Source organism: Caretta caretta, chromosome 3 (assembly GCF_965140235.1).
Source record: "Caretta caretta isolate rCarCar2 chromosome 3, rCarCar1.hap1, whole genome shotgun sequence".
Taxonomy (NCBI): domain Eukaryota; kingdom Metazoa; phylum Chordata; order Testudines; family Cheloniidae; genus Caretta; species Caretta caretta.
The window spans coordinates 159,758,710-159,771,381 of NC_134208.1; the positions used below are offsets into that span (position 1 = coordinate 159,758,710).

General features: G+C 44.9%; 1 protein-coding gene across 1 annotated transcript in view; it reads right to left on the reverse strand.

Annotated features, from left to right (window-relative positions):
* DNAH14 (dynein axonemal heavy chain 14) overlaps positions 1-12,672 on the reverse strand; it is a 485,531-nt gene that overhangs the window by 30,004 nt on the left and 442,855 nt on the right. Inside the window, exon 79 of the mRNA XM_048843312.2 lies at positions 9,899-10,096. Coding sequence (XP_048699269.2) covers positions 9,899-10,096 — 198 coding nt within the window. The remainder of the gene's footprint in view (positions 1-9,898; positions 10,097-12,672) is intronic.

Consider the following 12,672-nt stretch of genomic DNA (forward strand, 5'->3'; position numbering starts at 1 on the left):
CTTCATGTGGGAACAAATGATACCAGTAGATTCTCACTGGAACGTATCAAGGGAGACTATGCCAGGCTGGGGAAGACGCTTAAGGAAATCCAGGCTCAGGTGATCTTCAGTGGCATTCTGCCTGTTCCTGGAGAAGGGCAACAAAGGTGTGACAAGATTATGACTATCAATAGATGGCTCAGGCAGTGGTGCTATAAGGAGAGCTGTGGGATGTATGGCCACTGGGAGGCATTCATGGACAGAGGACAGTTCTCTCGGGATGGACTTCATCTGAGTAGGGAAGGAAATAGACTTCTAGGATGGAGGCTGGCACAACTGATTAAGAGAGCTTTCAACTAGGAATTTGGGGGAGATGGTTGGGAGATGTCCAGGTAATCTCCATGCCAGATTTTAGCATTGAGAGGGAAGAAAACAAAGTAAGAAAGGATACAGCCGTGGGTAGGAGAATGGACATAAGGAGGAAGGGCAGTGTGGATACCAGTCTAATAGGTCATACTGGCTGTAGAATGTCTGTGCCTAATTGGGTAAAGAATGTGAGCGAGGCCAAACAGCAAAAATTAAGATGTTTGTACACCAATGCGAGGAGCCTAGGTACCAAAATGGAGGAACTAGAGCTACTGGTGCAGGAAGTGAAACCAGATATTATATGCATGGAGGAACTAGAGCTACTGGTGCAGGAAGTGAAACCAGATATTAGATGCATCCGATGAAGTGAGCTGTAGCTCACGAAAGCTTATGCTCAAATAAATTGGTTAGTCTCTAAGGTGCCACAAGTACTCCTTTTCTTTTTGCAGATATTATAGGGGCAACAGAAACATGGTGGAATAGTAGTCATGACTGGACTACAGCTATTGAAGGGTATTTGCTGTTTAGGAAAGATGGAAATAAAGGTAAAGGTGGTGGAGTAGCACTGTATATCAATGATGAGGTAGACTGTAAAGAAATAAGAAGTGATGGAATGGATAAGACAGAGTCTGTCTGGGCAAAAATCACACTGGGGAAAAAACTACTAGAGCCTCTCCTGTGATAGTGCTTGGGGTGTGCTATAGACCGCCAGAATCTAATTTGGATATGGATAGAGCCCTCTTTAATGTTTTTAATGAAGTAAATACTAATGTAAACTGCGTGATCATGGGAGACTTTAACTTCCCAGATAAAGACTGGAGGACTACTGCTAGTAATAATAATAGGGCTCAGATTTTCCTAGATGCGATAGCTGATGGATTCCTTCATCAAGTAGTTGCTGAACCGACTAGAGGGGATGCCATTTTAGATTTGGTTTTGGTGAGTAGTGAGGACCTCACAGAAGAAATGGTTGTAGGGGACAACCTTGGTTCAAGTGATCATGAGCTAATTCAGTTCAAATTGAACGGAAGGATAAACAAAAATAAATCTGCAACTAGGATTTTTGACTTCAAAAGGGCTGACTTTCAAAAATTAAGGAAATTAGTTAGGGAAGTGGATTGGACTGAAGAATTTATGGTCTAAAGGCAGAGGAGGCCTGGGATTACTTCAAGTCAAAGCTGCAGAAGCTATCAGAAGCCTGCATCCCAAGAAAGGGAAAAAATTCATAGGCAGGAATTGTAGACCAAGCTGGATGAGCAAGCATCTCAGAGAGGTGATTTAAAAAAAGCAGAAAGCATACAGGTAGTGGAAGATGGGAGGGATCAGCACGGAAAGCTACCTTATTGTGGTTAGAACATGTAGGGATAAAGTGAGACAGGCTAAAAGTCAAGTAGAGTTGGACCTTGCAAAGGGAATTAAAACCAATAGTAAAAGGTTCTATAGCCATATAAATAAGAAGAAAACAAAGAAAGAAGAATGCTAAACCCTGAGGATGGAGTGGAGGTTAAGGATAAACTAGGCATGGCCCAATATCTAAACAAATACTTTGCCTCAGTCTTTAATAAGGCTAAAGAGGATCTTAGGGATAATGGTAGCATGACAAATGGGAATGAGGATATGGAGGTAGATATTACCATATCTGAGGTAGAAGCGAAACTCGAACAGCTTAATGGGATTAAATTGGGGGGCCCAGATAATCTTCATCCAAGAATATTAAAGGAATTGGCACATGAAATTGCAAGCCCATTGGCAAGAATTTTTAATTAATCTGTAAACTCAGGGGTTGTACCGTATGACTGGAGAATTGCTCACATAGTTCCTATTTTTAAGAAAGGGAAAAAAAGTCATCCTGGTAACTACAGGCCTGTTAGTTTGACATCTGCAGTATGCAAGGTCTTGGAAAAAATTTTGAAGGAGAAAGTAGTTAAGGACATTGAGGTCAATGGGAAATAATACAACATGGTTTTACAAAAGGTAGATCGTGCCAAACCAACCTGATCCCCTTCTTTGAGAAATTTCAGAGTAACAGCCGTGTAAGTGAGCTGTAGCTCACGAAAGCTCATGCTCAAATAAATTGGTTAGTCTCTAAGGTGCCACAAGTACTCCTTTTCTTTCTTTGAGAAAGTAACAGATTTTTTAGACAAAGGAAATGCAGTGGATATAATTTACCTAGATTTCAGTAAGGCATTTGATACGGTGCCACATGGGGAATTATTAGTTAAATTGGAAAAGACGGGGATCAATATGAAAATTGAAAGGTGGATAAGGAATTGGTTAAAAGGGAGACTACAATGGGTCATACTGAAACGTGAACTGTCAGGCTGGAGGGAGGTTACCAGTGGAGTTCCTCAGGGATCGGTTTTGGCACCAATCTTATTTAATCTTTTTATTACTGACCTCGGCACAAAAAGTGGGAGTGTGCTAATAAAGTTTGCGGACGATACAAAGCTGGGAGGTATTGCCAATTTAGAGAAGGACTGGGATATCATACAGGAGGATCTGGATGACCATGTAAACTGGAGTAATAGTAATAGGATGATATTTAATAGTGAGAAGTGTAAGGTCATGCATTTTGGGATTACTAACAAGAATTTTAGTTATAAGCTGGGGACGCATCAATTAGAAGTAACAGAGGAGGAGAAGAACCTTGGAGTATTGGTTGACCACAGGATGACTATAAGTTGCCAATGTGATATGACCATGAAAAAAGCTAATGCGGTTTTGGGATGCATCAGGCGAGGTTATTTCCAGTAGAGATAAGGAGGTGTTATACAAGTTATGCAAGGCACTGGTGAGACTTCATCTGGAATACTGTGTGCAGTTCTGGTCTCCCATGTTTAAGAAGGATGAATTCAAACTGGAACAGGTACAGAGAAGGGCTACTAGGATGATCCGAGGAATGGAAAACTTGTCTTATGAAAGGAGACTCAAGGAGCTTGGCTTGTTTAGCCTAACCAAAAGAAGGTTGAGGGGAGATATGATTGCTCTCTATAAATATATCAGAGGGATAAATACCGGAGAGGGAGAGGAATTATTTAAGATCAGTACCAATGTAGACACAAGAACAAATGGATATAAACTGGCCATCAGGAAGTTTAGACTTGAAATTAGACAAAGGTTTCTAACCATCAGAGGAGTGAAGTTCTGGAACAGCCTTCCAAGGGAAGCAGTGGGGGCAAAAGACCTATCTGGCTTCAAGATTAAACTCAATAAGTTTATGGAGGAGATGGTATGATGGGATAACATGATTTTGGCAATTAATTGATCTTTAACTATTCATGATAAATAGGCCCAATGGCCTGTGATGCCATGTTAGATGGGGTGGGATCTGAGTTACTACAGAGAATTCTTTCCTGGGTATCTGGCTGGTAAATCTTGCTCACATGCTCAGGGTTCAGCTGATCAACATATCTGGGGTCTGGAAGGAATTTTCCTCCAGGACAGATTGGAAGAGGCCCTGGGGGTTTTTCGCCTTCCTCTGTAGCACGGGTCACTTGCTGGAGGATTCTCTGCACCTTGAAGTCTTTAAACCATGATTTGAGGACTCCAATAGCTCAGAGATAGGTGAGAGGTTTATTGCAGAAGTGGGTGGGTGAGATTCTGTGGCCTGCATTGTGCAGGAAGTCAAACTAGATGATCATAATGGTCCCTTCTGACCTTAATATCTATGAGTCTATGAATCTATGAGTCTATGGGTATGTCTACACTACAAAATTAGATCAAATTTATAGAAGTCGGTTTTTTATAAATTGTTTTTATATAGTCAATTGTGTGTGTCCCCACACAAAATGCTCTAAGTGCATTAAGTGCATTAACTCGGCGGAGTGCTTCCACAGTACCGAGGCTAGCGTCGACTTCCAGAGTGTTGCACTGTGGGCAGCTATCCCACAGTTCCCGCAGTCTCCGCCACCCACTGGAATTCTGGGTTGAGATCCCAATGCCTAATGGGGCAAAAACATTGTCGCAGGTGGTTCTGGTACATGTCGTCAGACCCTCCCTCACTCTGTGAAAGCAATGGCAGACAATTGTTTTGCACCTTTTTCTCCTGAGTTACCTGTGCAGACGCCATACCATGGCAAGCATGGAGCCCACTCAGCTCACTGTCACTGTACGTCTCCTGGGTGCTGGAAGATGCGGTACTGCATTGCTACACAGCAGCAACCCATTGCCTTATGGCAGCAGATGGTGCAGTAGGCCTGATAGCCATCGTCGTCATGTCCGAGGTGCTCCTGGCCACCTCGGTAAGGTGGGTCAGGAGTGCCTGGGCAGACATGGGCGCAGGGACTAAATTAGGAGTGACTCGACCAGGTCATTCTCTTTAGTCCTGCCGGCAGTCCTATTGTACCATCTTACGGCAAGCAGGCAGGAGATGAGGATGGTTAGTAGTCCTATTAAACCATCTTCTGCCGAGCAGGCAGGAGATGAGGATGGCTACAGTCCTACTGCACTGTCTGCTGCCAGCCAAAGATGTAAAAGATAGATGGAGTGGATCAAAACAAGAAATACACCAGATTTGTTTTGTATTCATTTGATCCCCCCTCCCTCCCTCCATGAAATCAATGGCCAACAATCGTTTCGGTGAGGTCTGTCAGGGGCACCTTGAAAAGTTTAATGGAGATTCAGTCCTGCGTGAAATACCAGGGGGCAGGGATAGCTCAGTAGGTTGAGCTGCTAAACCCAGTGTTTTGAGCTCAATCCTTGAGGGGGCCATTCTGTGTGACAGTTTTTGTTTCTCCTTGATGTAAAGCCACCCCCTTTGTTGATTTTAATTCCCTGTAAGCCAACCCTGTAAGCCATGTCGTCAATTGCCCCTCCCTCCATCAGAGCAACGGCAGAAAATCGTTCCGCGCCTTTTTTTTGTGCAGATGCCATACCATGGCAAGCATGGAGCCTGCTCAGATCACTTTGGCAATTAGGAGCACATTAAACACCACACGCATTATCCAGCAGTATATGAAGCACCAGAACCTGGCAAAGCAAAACCAGGCAAGTAGGCGACGTCAGTGCGGTGATGAGGACATGGACAGAGACTTCTCTCAAAGCACGGGCCCTGGCAATGTGGGCATCATGGTGCTAATGGGGCAGGTTCATGCAGTGGAACGCCGATTCTGGGCCTGGCAAACAAGCACAGATTGGTGGGACCACATTGTGTTGTGGGTCTGGGACGATTCCCAGTGGCTGCGAAACTTTCGCATGCATAAGGGCACTTCCATGGAACTTTGTGACTTGCTTTCCCCTGCCCTGAGGCGCAAGAATATCAAGATGCGAGCAGCCCTCACAGTTGAGAAGTGAGTGGCAATAGCCCTGTGGAAGCTTGCAACACCAGACAGCTACCAGTCAGTCGGGAATCAATTTGGAGTGGGCAAATCTACTGTGGGAGCTGCTGTGATGAAAGTAGCCAACGCAATCAAAGATCTGCTGATATCAAGGGTAGTGACCCTGGGAAATGTGCAGGTCATAGTGGATGGCTTTTCTGCAATAGGATTCCCTAACTGTGGTGGGGCCATAGACGGAACCCATATCCCTATCTTACCACCAGCGCGCCAAGCCGGCGAGTACATAAACCAAAAGGGGTACTTTTCAACAGTGCTGCAAGCACTGGTGGATCACAAGGGACGTTTCACCAACATCAACGTGGGATGGCTGGAAAAGGTACAACTCGCATCTTCAGGAACTCTGGTCTGTTTCAAAAGCTGCAGGAAGGGACTTTATTCCCAGACCAGAAAATAACCGTTGGGGATGTTGAAGTGCCTATAGTTATCCTTGGGACCCAGCCTACCCCTTAATGCCATGGCTCATGAAGCCACACACAGGAAGCCTGGACAGTAGTCAACTACAGGCGGAGCAAGTGAAGAATGGTGGTAGAATGTGCATTTGGATGTTTAAAAGCGTGCTGGCGCAGTTTACTGACTCGGTTAGACCTCAGCAAAACCAATATTCCCATTGTTGTTACTGCTTCCTGTGTGCTCCACAATATCTGTGAGAGTAAGGGGGAGATGTTTATGGCAGGGTGGGAGGTTGAGGCAAATTGCCTGGCTGCTGGTTATGTGCAGCCAGACACCAGGGTAGTTAGAAGAGCACAGGAGGGAGCAGTGCGCATCAGAGAAGCTTTGAAAACCAGTTTCATGACTGGCCAGGCTACGGTGTGAAAGTTCTATTTGTTTCTCCTCGATGAAACCCCTCCCCCTCCTTGGTTCACTCTACTTCACTGCAAGCTAACCACCCTCTCCGCCTCCCTTCAGTCACCACTTGCAGAGACAATTAAGTCATTGTTGCTTCACATTCATGCATTCTTTATTAATTCATCACACAAATAGGGGGATAACTGCCAAGGTAGCCCGGGAGGGTTGGTGGAGGGGGGAAGCACTGGGAGGGGTGGTGGAGGAGGGAAGGAAAAGGCCACACAGCACTTTAAAAGTTTAAAACTTTAAAACTTATTTAATGCCAGCCTTCTGTTGCTTGGGCAATCCTGTGGGGTGGAGTGGCTGGGTGGCCGGAGGGACCCGAACCGCTTTATTGGGCGTCTCGGTGTGGAGGCAATTGAACTTGGGGAGGAGGGTGGTTGGTTACACAGGGGCTGTAGCGGTGGTCTGTGCTCTTGCTGCCTTTCCTGCAGCTCAACCGTATGCTGGAGCATATCAGTTTGATCCTCCGGCAGCCTCAACATTGAATCCTGCCTCCTCTCATCACGCTGCCGCCACCTTTCAGCTTCAGCCCTCTCTTCAGCCCACCACTTACTCTCTTCAGCCCGCCACCTCTCCTCCCGGTCATTTTGTGCTTTCCTGCATTCTGACATTGTCTGCCTCCACGCATTCGTCTGTGCTCTGTCAGTGTGGGAGGACAGCATGAGCTCAGAGAACATTTCATCACGAGTGTGTTTTTTTTGCCTTCTAATCTTCGCTAGCCTCTGGGAAGGAGAAGATCCTGTGATCCTTGAAACACATGCAGCTGCTGGAGAAAAAAAAGGGACAGTGGTATTTAAAAAGACACATTTTATAGAACAATGGGTACACTCTTTCACGGTAAACCTTGCTGTTAACATTACCTACATAGCACATGTGCTTTCGTTCCAAGGTCGCATTTTGCCTCCTCCAACTACGTGGCTAAACCTTCCCCCCTTCCTCCTCCCCGTGGCTAACAGCGGTGAACATTTCTGTTCAGCCACAGGCAAACAGCCCAGCAGGAACGGCCACCTCTGAATGTCCCCATAAGAAAAGCACCCTATTTCAAACAGGTGACCATGAATGATATTACTCTCCTGAGGATAACACAGAGAGATAAAGAACGGATGTTGTTTGAACGCCAGCAAACATACACTGCAATGCTTTGCTCTGCAATGATTTCTGACTACGTGCTATTGGCCTGTGTGGTAAAGTGTCCTACCATGGCGGATGGAATAAGGCTGCCCTCCCCAGAAACCTTTTGCAAAGGCTTTGGGAGTACATCCAGGAGAGCTTTATGGAGATGTCCCTGGAGGATTTCCGCTCCATCCCCAGACACGTTAACAGACTTTTCCAGTAGCTGTACTGGCTGTGAATGCCAGGGCAAATTAATCATTAAACATGCTTGCTTTTCAACCATGAATACTATTTTAAAAGGTACACTCACCAGAGGTCCCTTCTCCACTTGGCGGGTCCGGGAGGCAGCCTTGGGTGGGTTCGGGGAGTACTGGCTCCAGGTCCAGGGTGAGAAACAGTTTCTGGCTGTTGGGAAAACTGGTTTCTCCACTTGCTTGGTGTGAGGTATCTATAACCTCCTCCTCCTCATCTTCCTCGTCCCCAAAACCTGCTTCCATGTTGCCTCCATCTCCATTGAAGGAATTAAACAACACGGCTGGGGTAGTGGTGGCTGAACCCCCTAAAATGGCATGCAGCTCATCATAGAAGTGGCATGTTTGGGGCTCTGACCCAGAGCGGCCGTTTGCCTCTCTGGTTTTCTGGTAGGCTTGCCGTAGCTCCTTAAGTTTCACGTGGCACTGTTTCGCATCCCTGTTATGGTCTCTGTCCTTCATGCCCTGGGAGATTTTGACAAATGTTTTGGCATTTCGTAAACTGGAACGGAGTTCTGATAGCACAGATTCCTCTCCCCATACAGTAATCAGATCCCGTACCTCCCGTTCAGTCCATGCTGGAGCTCTTTTGCAATTCTGGGACTCCATCATGGTCACCTCTGCTGATGAGCTCTGCAGTCACCTGCAGCTTGACATGCTGGCCAAACAGGAAATGAAATTCAAAAGTTCGCGGGCCTTTTCCTGTCTACCTGGCCAGTGCATCTGAATTGAGAGTGCTGTCCAGAGTGGTCACAATGGAGCACTCTGGGATAGCTCCCGGAGGCCAATACCGTCTAATTGCATCCACAGTACCCCAAATTCGACCCGGCAAGGCCGATTTCAGCGCTAATCCCCTTGTCAGGGGTGGAATAAGGAAATCGATTTTAAGAGCCCTTTAAGTAAAAAAAAGGGCTTTGTCGTGTGGATGGGTGCAGGGTTAAATCGATTTAACGCTGCTAAATTCGACCTCAACTCCTAGTGTAGACCAGGACTATGACACAACAGATAGTTCCATTTAGCTCTTGGCAGCTAAGGAACTGAGATGGTCAAAGGGATGCACTCCCTTATGTCAATGGAGCCGATGATATCCTAGCACAAAAGCGCTCCTGCATTCCATAATGGACGTAACTCTTTTCTATCATTCTGCAGATCGATGCTAGAGGTGCTAGATCTCCTAAATGGGAATTCACAGAAGCCCTTGAAGAATCAATTTTTTTCTCAAAAATGCTACATTGGTTTTGCTATAAACAGGCTTTAGTTTAATTTCTACTCACAATAAATTCCCATGCTCCTTAGGGGTAACTTGTTTCCGAGTAAATGCCTGTATCCCTGCTTAGCTAGAGGATCTTAAAAGGATCAAATGCCATTTCATATCCCAGTACATATATCTGACTATAATTATAAGACATTATAATGTATTTTAAAGTGTGATTGTAATCTCACTACCACACTGTGCCATTTTTCAATACCCCTTTCTAGTTAAACATCACATCACATGATTTTTTTTAAAAATGTGGGGGGTCATTTTGTTATTGGTACCACAGCAAAGCAGGACCCAGGAGCTAACAGTGTGCAAATAAATCCTTCTGTTGCTCATTTCCAGAAGTTTGCCACTAAGTCAGTCACATGCAAACGCATAAAATGACAGTGGTGCATTTTGACCATAGAGACGCACCTTGAGCTCTTATTTTATTTACAAAAATTCATACAAGTATGGTAATCAAAGTGTGCCACTGTAATTCAGATCAATGCAACTAAGTATACTGTATTTCACCAACCATTTCCAAAAAACACATACAGGTGCATGTATACAATTTTAATCTGAATGATGAGAGCCTTCTGTGCCATAGTAAAGTTTAACAATTAATTGCTATTCAAAATTTAGATTTGGAAACCCATATTCTGAAGTTCAGTAATTTATAAGGCTGAAAATATTTGATGCAGTATAAAGCTACAACTTATTACAACACTTGAGAATAGTGAGAGATAAAATATTTTTCCTACCCCATCACTAGAGTAAGCGAAACCCTCCTGCAATACAACAGGGTTATAGAAATTGTTCAGAATGCTGAGCAAGCAACGACGGTCCCAGTGGTCAGTCACACGACCTCCATAGACTACCTCTCCAGTCAGATAACACATTGCTTGCCAAGGAATCTCTTCTTTGTTTGCCAGAAGCATCCCCAAGATCTGTATGGAAACCTTTGGAGGAAAAGATTGAAGTTAAGCATTAGTACTGTTACTTTAACTTGACTCTTGTTAAAGAGAGTGGTCACTTTGGATGGGCTATTACCAGCAGGAGAGTGAGTTTGTGTGTGTGTGTGGGGGGGGGGGGGGGCGGAGGGTGAGAAAACCTGGATTTGTGCTGGAAATGGCCCAACTTGATGATCACTTTAGATAAGCTATTACCAGCAGGAGAGTGGGGTGGGAGGAGGTATTGTTTCATGGTCTCTGTGTATATAATGTCTTTTGCAGTTTCCACGGTATGCATCCGATGAAGTGAGCTGTAGCTCACGAAAGCTCATGCTCAAATAAATTGGTTAGTCTCTAAGGTGCCACAAGTACTCCTTTTCTTCTTGTGGTTATGTTATCATCATCAGAACCTCATGATATAGGTGAATCCTTCAAGAACACCCTCCTAGCTGCATACTAACTATAAAAACAGATTAAAATAAAATATTGGTGCGCCAATAGGTGTATTTGCACTTTCTGTGCCTCAGATCAGAGATTTTAGGTAGCAGTGTCCATTTGACTCTGCTTTCTCCTCGTCTTATGCCCTGCATCAGGGCTATACAGCGCTTTGCAGGCAAACCATCCTCAGTTCCTTCTCTATCACAGAGCTTATTGGTAAGAACTCCAAGCAAGCAGGAGGAGGGCAGGTAGTGGAGCACCCACAGGGACATACATCTTGAAGAACCACAGTTACTGCACAAGGTGAGTAAACTTATCTTCTTCGAGTCCCTACAGGTGCTCCACTGCAGGTGACTCCGCAGCAGTGCCCCAATGGAGGGGTGGGGCTTAGGAATTGAGTCTAGAATTGAGGATAAGACAGTGGACCAAATATGGCATTGGACATTGATTCTGCATGACGGTCAGCAAATGTATGAGCAGATGTCCAAGTCACTGCTCTGCACATTTCTGTGACTGGAATGTTTTTGAGGAAGTCTGTGGAAGTGGAGAGAGATCTCATGGAGTGCATTCATCCCCTAGGAGGAGGCTGAATGTTGTGAGAATGATAGCAATAGGTAATGCAGTCCGATATCCATCTAGACAGTCTTTGTTTACCAATTGAGGATCTCTTAGCTCTGTCTGCAATGGAGAGAAATAGTATGGGAGCTTTCCTGAAGGACTTAGCCCTATCCAAATAGAAGGCTAGTGGTCTCCTGACATCATGTGTGTAATGTCGCCTCCCTTTTGTCCCAGTGTGGTTTATATGAAAGTCTGAAGGTATTTTTGGTAGGAACTTGGGGTACGGTCATAGTGTAATCTTGTCTCTGAAAAAGATTATAAACGGGGGGGAGGGGAGGTTATGCCATTCGAGCCCCTATCTCTACCACTCTCCGAGCGGAAGTAATGGATACTAGGAATGTGGTTTTCATGAAGAGAGCTGATGGGCATGGGTTCAAAGGGAGGCTTTGTAAGGCACCTGAGGACAAGGTTGAGATCCCATACCGATGTAGGTCATTTGATTTGTGGGAAGAGGTTACTCATTCCCTTGAGAATTCTTCTTGTGAAAGGATCAGCAAAACCAGAACAACCTTCTATCTTATGATGGAAGACAGTGATGGCTGCAAGATGCACCTTTATGGAGTTTGCAGATAATCCTGACATCTTTAGTTCTAGGATGTAATCTCACACAAGTGGTAGTGGAGAGGCTGTAGAAGTACTGCGTCTCAAGTCACCAGAGTTAGAATCTCTTCCACCTTTGAACATACATGTGAAAGTAGTTTGCTTCCTGAGATGTAACAGTATCACCTTTATATACTCCGAACAGATCATTTCCAAGCTTTGGAACTAGCAAAGGGCCATGCCTTGAGCTGGAGATTGGGGTGGTGTACCTAGCTAGTGTCCTGAGAGAGGAAATGAGGAACAGGCTGGAGAGTGATTGGTTGGCACATCGCCAGTTGAGTAGGTATGGAAATCTTTATCACTATAATTCTGTTGATTTTCTGATTCCACAATCTAAGCAGGAGAATGATGTGACACTCAAGAACTTGAATTAAGTGACTTACATGTATGCTCCATGTATTGTGGGGAACTCATCCTGAATGTTGCAGATACTGTGATCATGGGGGTCAATATGCCACAGTTGAGGATCTTATGGGTGACACACATTCACCCAACTTGGAGGATACCAAGGAAAGTAATTAGGAGTTAAATCTTTACATTCATAAGGCTAGTTTGTATTGCCTTTACTGTTATTGTTTTTTTGTTGCTGACTTGCTCTATTCTTCAGTGAAGGCCTCCTGCTGAAGTCTAAAGAGGAATCAGATGATGGCAATCCTTTTATTGATGGGATAAGAAATGGTTACTCACCCTGTGCAGTAACTGTCCTTCGAGATGTGTGTCCCTATGGGTACTCCACTCTAGGTGATTACTGAGCAGTACGCTCTAAGGTGGAGGGGGCTTCTCAGTTGAATCCAGTACAGCAGAAAGTACAATCGAGCTGAATATCGTGTCACAGTGGAGTCATGGGTGATTGCATAGTGTTCAGAGAACGTACACACAGAAGCCCAAGTGGCAGCTTTACATATTTTGATGATTGGTACGTTATTAAG